Source organism: Poecilia mexicana, unplaced genomic scaffold, assembly GCF_051168715.1.
Source record: "Poecilia mexicana isolate PSO_F unplaced genomic scaffold, ASM5116871v1 ptg000101l_RagTag, whole genome shotgun sequence".
Taxonomy (NCBI): domain Eukaryota; kingdom Metazoa; phylum Chordata; class Actinopteri; order Cyprinodontiformes; family Poeciliidae; genus Poecilia; species Poecilia mexicana.
In genome coordinates this window covers 2,501-10,000 of record NW_028263438.1, presented here as the reverse complement: position 1 = coordinate 10,000, position 7,500 = coordinate 2,501, and the positions used below count along the sequence as shown (strand labels likewise).

General features: G+C 64.0%; 1 protein-coding gene across 1 annotated transcript; it reads right to left on the bottom strand.

Annotated features, from left to right (window-relative positions):
• Nucleotides 1–1,945: 1,945 nt before the first annotated feature.
• Nucleotides 1,946–4,357, bottom strand: LOC148152336 (uncharacterized). Its single transcript, XM_088003642.1, has 3 exons — nt 2,696–4,357; nt 2,345–2,593; nt 1,946–2,257 (listed from the first exon to the last, which is right to left on the bottom strand). Exons 1-3 carry the CDS (start codon nt 4,109–4,111, stop codon nt 1,979–1,981), a joined length of 1,944 nt encoding a protein of 647 aa, XP_087859768.1. The 5' UTR covers nt 4,112–4,357; the 3' UTR covers nt 1,946–1,978.
• Between the last annotated feature and the right edge of the window lie 3,143 nt (nt 4,358–7,500).

Genomic DNA, 7,500 nt, shown 5'->3' with positions numbered 1-7,500 from the left:
GGTCAGGGCCTGCAGCTCCAGGCCTGGTTCTCTGCCTGGAGGTCAAGGCCTGCAGCTCCAGGCCTGGTTCTCTGCCTGGAGGTCAGGGCCTGCAGCTCCAGGCCTGGTTCTCTGCCTGGAGGTCAAGGCCTGCAGCTCCAGGCCTGGTTCTCTTCCTGGAGGTCAAGGCCTGCAGCTCCAGGCCTGGTTCTCTGCCTGGAGGTCAAGGCCTGCAGCTCCAGGCCTGGTTCTCTGCCTGGAGGTCAGGGCCTGCAGCTCCAGGCCTGGTTCTCTTCCTGGAGGTCAAGGCCTGCAGCTCCAGGCCTGGTTCTCTGCCTGGAGGTCAAGGCCTGCAGCTCCAGGCCTGGTTCTCTGCCTGGAGGTCAAGGCCTTTAGCTCCAGGCCTGGTTCTCTGCCTGGAGGTCAGGGCCTGCAGCTCCAGGCCTGGTTCTCTGCCTGGAGGTCAAGGCCTGCAGCTCCAGGCCTGGTTCTCTGCCTGGAGGTCAGGGCCTTTAGCTCCAGGCCTGGTTCTCTGCCTGGAGGTCAAGGCCTGCAGCTCCAGGCCTGGTTCTCTGCCTGGAGGTCAAGGCCTGCAGCTCCAGGCCTGGTTCTCTTCCTGGAGGTCAAGGCCTGCAGCTCCAGGCCTGGTTCTCTGCCTGGAGGTCAAGGCCTGCAGCTCCAGGCCTGGTTCTCTGCCTGGAGGTCAAGGCCTGCAGCTCCAGGCCTGGTTCTCTGCCTGGAGGTCAGGGCCTGCAGCTCCAGGCCTGGTTCTCTGCCTGGAGGTCAGGGCCTGCAGCTCCAGGCCTGGTTCTCTGCCTGGAGGTCAAGGCCTGCAGCTCCAGGCCTGGTTCTCTGCCTGGAGGTCAAGGCCTGCAGCTCCAGGCCTGGTTCTCTGCCTGGAGGTCAAGGCCTGCAGCTCCAGGCCTGGTTCTCTGCCTGGAGGTCAAGGCCTGCAGCTCCAGGCCTGGTTCTCTGCCTGGAGGTCAAGGCCTGCAGCTCCAGGCCTGGTTCTCTGCCTGGAGGTCAGGGCCTGCAGCTCCAGGCCTGGTTCTCTTCCTGGAGGTCAAGGCCTGCAGCTCCAGGCCTGGTTCTCTGCCTGGAGGTCAAGGCCTGCAGCTCCAGGCCTGGTTCTCTGCCTGGAGGTCAAGGCCTTTAGCTCCAGGCCTGGTTCTCTGCCTGGAGGTCAGGGCCTGCAGCTCCAGGCCTGGTTCTCTGCCTGGAGGTCAAGGCCTGCAGCTCCAGGCCTGGTTCTCTGCCTGGAGGTCAAGGCCTGCAGCTCCAGGCCTGGTTCTCTGCCTGGAGGTCAAGGCCTGCAGCTCCAGGCCTGGTTCTCTGCCTGGAGGTCAGGGCCTGCAGCTCCAGGCCTGGTTCTCTTCCTGGAGGTCAAGGCCTGCAGCTCCAGGCCTGGTTCTCTGCCTGGAGGTCAAGGCCTGCAGCTCCAGGCCTGGTTCTCTGCCTGGAGGTCAAGGCCTGCAGCTCCATGCCTGGTTCTCTGCCTGGAGGTCAGGGCCTGCAGCTCCAGGCCTGGTTCTCTTCCTGGAGGTCAGGGCCTGCAGCTCCATGCCTGGTTCTCTTCCTGGAGGTCAGGGCCTGCAGCTCCATGCCTGGTTCTCTTCCTGGAGGTCAGGGCCTGCAGCTCCATGCCTGGTTCTCTTCCTGGAGGTCAGGGCCTGCAGCTCCATGCCTGGTTCTCTGCCTGGAGGTCAGGGCCTGCAGCTCCATGCCTGGTTCTCTTCCTGGAGGTCAGGGCCTGCAGCTCCATGCCTGGTTCTCTTCCTGGAGGTCAGGGCCTGCAGCTCCATGCCTGGTTCTCTTCCTGGAGGTCAGGGCCTGCAGCTCCATGCCTGGTTCTCTTCCTGGAGGTCAGGGCCTGCAGCTCCATGCCTGGTTCTCTTCCTGGAGGTCAGGGCCTGGAGCTACCCCAACCTACCCTCCCTCCCCAGCCCAGGTAATTAAAGAGATGCGGTTGTTTCACATTTAACATCTTTATTGAACATTTTTAATTGTTTTCCTCCGTCTCTCTCTCCGAGTCCCCAGGGGTGGTGGAGGAGGCCAGGTCCGAAGAGGAGTCACCTTGCCGGGGGGGGAGTGGTGGGCTGGCTTCCCCGGAGCCTGGAGAGGAAGATTGTGGCGCTGTGGCCCGGTCAAACTTGCTCCGGATGTCCGCCAGTTGTTCCGCCGTGAGCTGGTTGGCGTAGAACCTGTCCGCGGTCCTGGTGTCGTGGCACATCACCCGGGCAAGCTGTCCCCTGACCTCGCTGCTGTGTGCATCCCTTGCCTGAAAAACAGAATAAAAATGTATTAAAAAACCTGGTGGTTTTTTCTTTCCCCCCCCCCCCTCCGACCGGAGAAATGTGCTACCCACGTGTGTGGCCACTGCGCTGCGGAAATCAGTCATGGTCGGCCGGCCTGGAAGCCCCATCTCCGTCCAGGCACACTGGGAGAACCGCGTCAGCTTGGCGATCCGCTTCTGGTTGCTGCTGAAGAGGAGGAACCGGCACGGTGGGTTCAGCGTGTTCCGGACGGAGAGCCACCGGACGAACCAGCTGAACTCGGCGTGGGTCAGGAACAGCTGGGCCGCCCCGAAGGCCCTGTTGGTCTTGTGGTTCCTCACCTGAGAAGGGATGAGATGAGATGAGCTCCAGGAGCATGGAGCTCAGTGCGCCTGGTTCTCTGCCCGGAGCTCCATGCCCCTGGTTCTCGTAGATCCACTTACATTGATCACAAAGCCTGGAGATCCTTCCTCAGCATCCTCCATCGCCTCCTGGAGCTCCCCCACAGTCATGTTGGTCAGCACCCCAGGCCGGTGGCCGTAGACAGCAGACAGGTAGCAGGCCAGGTAGCCGTAGAGCCTGTGGCGGAGCTGGACGTTCGAGGGTGCCGCCTCCAGCTTCCCGAGGAGCACAGGGATGGTGGCCGTGGCCAGGCTCTTGCACCTCCGCAGCTGCTTCCTGCTGATGGACCTCTTGGCCTTGGAGCGCTTCACGGAGATCTGGTGGAGGGTTACCTCGGTCACGATCTGCTGGAGGTCCGCTCTGACCGCCCTGCTCACCCCCCTGATCTGTCTCTTGGTCAGCCTGCAGCCCCTCGGCGGGGTCTCGGAGAAGTAGTCCATGAACTGCGAGAAGTTCACCAGGTAGACCTTGACTGTTGTTATGGCTCTCCTCCTGTCCTTCAGGGCTTGTGGGAAGGCGTGGATCTTCTCCAGGTCATGCATGAACGCCCAGGTGGCGTTGAGAGGTTTCCCCCGGGCCACGAAGGAGAGAAGGCTCCGGATCCGGCCCAGCTTGGAGCGCGCGTTCATGCAGTGCTGCGGGGTGGGCAGGGCCCCACGGAGGTGCGTGTGGTACTCCTCCAAGTAGCTCTCCACGGCAGCGGGGAACACTAGCGGTGCGAAGGGGAGCAGGGCAAGCCCTCGGACCGCCCTGGTGCTGCTGGAGCCGGCCGGAGGGTCAGAGTCGCTCGTCTCCGCCTCTGGCCGCGTCCCGGCAGGGGCAGGAGAGCCAGCGTTGGAAGCAGGACCAGGAGGGGGAGAGCCGGGGTCGGAACCAGGACCACCAGGACCAGGAGGAGGAGGAGGAGGAGGGCTGGCCGTGGAGCCAGGAGGAGGAGGAGGAGAAGAGGCGTTGGAACCAGGGGGCGGCGATGCGGGCAGAGAACCAGGTCTGTGGGAGCGAGGCGGAGAATCCCTACCGGAAAGAGGCTCCAGGGCGGTCCCCGGAGAAGAGGAGGACACGTCTCCGTCCTCCCCAGGAGAGTCTGGGGCTGGTTGCTGCTGGTCCGGCAGGTCCAGCTCGGAAGCCAGCCGTGGCGTGGGCTCCGTGGACCTCAGTACGGAGAGAGCGTGGATGGTGGCCCTCCAGTGAAGGCTGCGGAGGTGCCCCCTTATCGTCTCGACCTCCAGCTCCCCGTGACCGGCGGAGAGGTGGCGGTCGACCCTGGGACCTCTGTAGGTGCAGCCCCGGACAGGGCAGTCCATTCCCCGGACGTTGACTCGCCCGTGGGCAAAAGCCAGCAGGATTTTCCGCTCCGCCTGGTTCAAAACGCGGTGAACTCGCTCTAAATGCTTCGGCAGCTGGGCAAACTTACTGCGGCAGATGGGGCAGCGTCTGTAGGGTCGATGGTTTGGCATCTGGAAGCTTCCCCGGTGCTCAAAACCTCCAGCAGAAGCGTCTCTGTCCGGCTGCCGGGGCTGGAATGAGCAGGTGCAGCCTATTGAGGCCAATTAGCTGCAGGGGAACGGCGGGGCGCAGCAGGTGCAGCCTATTGAGGCCAATTGGCGGGGCGCAGCCGGTGCCCTCCGGCTAATCAGCGCCCTGGCAGCGTCAGCGGAGGCAGGGCAGCGCTCACGTACGCCCTGGCAGCGTCAGCGGAGGCAGGGCAGCGCTCACGTACGCCCTGGCAGCGTCAGCGGAGGCAGGGCAGCGCTCACGTACGCCCTGGCAGCGTCAGCGGAGGCAGGGCAGCGCTCACGTACGCCCTGGCAGCGTCAGCGGAGGCAGGGCAGCGCTCACGTACGCCCTGGCAGCGTCAGCGGAGGCAGGGCAGCGCTCACGTACGCCCTGGCAGCGTCAGCGGAGGCAGGGCAGCGCTCACGTACGCCCTGGCAGCGTCAGCGGAGGCAGGGCAGCGCTCACGTACGCCCTGGCAGCGTCAGCGGAGGCAGGGCAGCGCTCACGTACGCCCTGGCAGCGTCAGCGGAGGCAGGGCAGCGCTCACGTACGCCCTGGCAGCGTCAGCGGAGGCAGGGCAGCGCTCACGTACGCCCTGGCAGCGTCAGCGGAGGCAGGGCAGCGCTCACGTACGCCCTGGCAGCGTCAGCGGAGGCAGGGCAGCGCCAACCGCGGACATTGGCCGTTCGCCATAGGTAGGGTTATGGGACGGAGGAAAAGACCCCCGCGGGAGACCCCCTTAACGGGGTCCCAGAGGGCTGAAACTCGGTGGGTCGGTCCGGGGCCTTCCCCCGGACCGTGTGCCACCGTTGGTCCGGGCCCCCCGCCCCCCAGGGCCTGGATCCCGGCCCTGGGGGGCCCCCGGACTTTGAGACCCCCTGGAGACCCTACCCTATGAGCCAGGGGTCTCAAACTCGGTGGGTCGGTCCGGGGCCTTCCCCCGGACCGTGTGCCACCGTTGGTCCGGGCCCCCCGCCCCCCAGGGCCTGGATCCCGGCCCTGGGGGGCCCCCGGACTTTGAGACCCCCTGGAGACCCAACCATAAGAGCCAGGGGTCTCAAACTCGGTTTGGCCATAGCCCCCGACGTACCCTCCAAGGGTTCCAAAGCACGCGGAGATCGGACCAAGTTTGCGGCTCCAGGCCCGCCCGAAGTGTCGGGTGGTCTCCCATTCATTCCCTATGGAGGGCCCTTTTCCGGATGGCTGAAAACGACATTTCCGGCTCTCCTGGGAGATCGGGGCCCCCCATACGTGCATGTCATATACCGTTTTAAAGCTCCGAGCCTCCTGAACACGGAGGTGGTCTCGGATCGCCTCTAGGACCTTCCCCCGACCTTCTACGGGTCTCCAAAGGTAAGGTGGGTTATGGGACGGAGGCAAAGACCCCCGCGGGAGACCCCCTTAACGGTGTCCCAGAGGGCTGAAACTCGGTGGGTCGGTTGGGGGCAACCCCCACGACCGTGTGCCACCGTTGGTCCGGGCCCCCCGCCCCCCGAGGCCGAGATCCAGGCCCTGGGGGGCCCCAGATTTGAGACCCCCTGGAGACCCAACCATAAGAGCCAGGGGTCTCAAACTCGGTTTGGCCATAGCCCCCGACGTACCCTCCAAGGGTGCCGAAGCACGCGGAGATCGGACCCCGTTTGCGGCTGCAGCCCCGGTTCAAAGGTCGGGTGGTCTCCCATTCATTCCCTATGGAGGGCCCTTTTCCGGATGGCTGAAAACGACATTTCCGGCTCTCCTGGGAGATCGGGGCCCCCCATACGTGCATGTCATATACCGTTTTAAAGCTCCGAGCCTCCTGAACACGGAGGTGGTCTCGGATCGTCTCTAGGACCTTCCCTCGAGCTTCTACGGGTCTCCAAAGGATTAGCGTCAAACCGGGCCGGCTTTGCCCCGCGATAAGTCGGTCCAAACGGACCGGAACCCGGGCGAGCCGCACACCGTCGGATCCGGGCCGGTCCGCGGATGGTTCTGGTGGTCTCCGATTTCCGCTAGGACGTTCCCCCGAATTTATACGAATTTTTAACCGTTTTGGGCCCAACCGGACCTCCGGTCCGGTTCCCGGGGTCCCACCGACCCGAGACCCGGATCATCGAGCTCCTGAGACGGCCCCGGTCACGAGGGTGTCGGTCCCGGAAGCCTGGGTGGAGGTCCGAAAACCGGACTTCCAGAGGGGGAGACTCGGCGGTGAGCAGCTGCAGATTTCGTCCGCCTGCTAGCGCGGCCCTCCCGGATAGCTCTGCCGCGGATCCCCGGTCTGGACCTCCGGAGCTCCGGTTCGATCCTTAAAAACGCACTGCACCCAGGCAAACCATATATTGGCTGAAAGCTTGGACCGCGGGGAACACGGTGGTGGTCTCGGATCGTCTCTAGGACCTTCCCAGCCGGCGGTAGAAGCGAAAGAAGTTTACCGGGAAATGAGCTCCAAAAATCGGTCAAAAATGCGTTTTATCCGGGAAAACCGGATATGGTTCGAATCTCCGGAGCCCGAAGAGCAGCCCGGTGAAGACCGCATGGTTCTATCTTTAAAAATGAGGGAGATACGGGGTTTTAAAAAAAGCAGTACTGCCCCCACGACGGGGGGGGCGTTCTGGGAGTGAAAGTCAAAACGCTTTTCGGGCCCTTATAAAGAAAATCACTGCCGGAACGATATCAGGAGAGAGTTGGAAAAGAGGGTCTGGGCGGAAAAATGACTAAGTGTTTCAACACTTAGACATATTTTCATGATCCTTGAAGTCTCGGGAGGCCATCCAAGCGGGTCTCAGCCCTCTTTTCCCCCATTTTCGGCCGTTTTTAGCGCTTTTTCGGCAAAAAGTTGCACTTTGTCCTGGAGAAGCGGGGCTTTCACGCTGTGGCTTCCCGTTCGGCCGGTGAGTCTCCACGGTCCATCTGATGGGCCTGGTGGCTGCTCCGGTTGGCGCGGAGCTCCGTGGAGCCCCGTGGAAGCTGGAATAAAAGCGCGGAGTCTCCCTGGACCCAGGCCGAAGACGGAGCACCGACAGCGGGCTGACCCCGCCTAGGTGTCCCGCTCGGAGGTCTGGAGCTCTGGTGGATGGCTCCCCAAGCACATTTACACACACTTTCCTGACCGAACAGCACTCGTGGCCTGCCATGGAGGGCCCCCGCCGGCCCCGGATGCTCTTGCACCGGCGCTTCGGCGAAGGGTTCCTCCAGCCTTTGCAGGCTCGCCTCTAGACCCGGGCACGGACAGTCAGGGGGGGGGCCCCAAGCCCCCCCGCTCTGCAGCTCCAGCCCGCGGTCGCCCCATCGGTAGCGAGACCCAGACGACCCGTCTGTCCCAGCTGTCCTACACTGGTCCCACCGCTGCGGGGCTCTCTGTGTGTCCCCC

Bases quoted from the DNA above. Each gene is read 5' to 3' on its own strand.
- LOC148152336 (XM_088003642.1), bottom strand. From the start codon at position 4,111: ATGCCAAACCATCGACCCTACAGACGCTGCCCCATCTGCCGCAGTAAG. The intron at 2,594-2,695 runs GTAAGTGGATCT...ATCCCTTCTCAG, and splicing joins CTCCAGGCTTTGTGATCAAT to GTGAGGAACCACAAGACCAA. The intron at 2,258-2,344 runs GTGGGTAGCACA...TCTGTTTTTCAG, and splicing joins GCAGCGCAGTGGCCACACAC to GCAAGGGATGCACACAGCAG.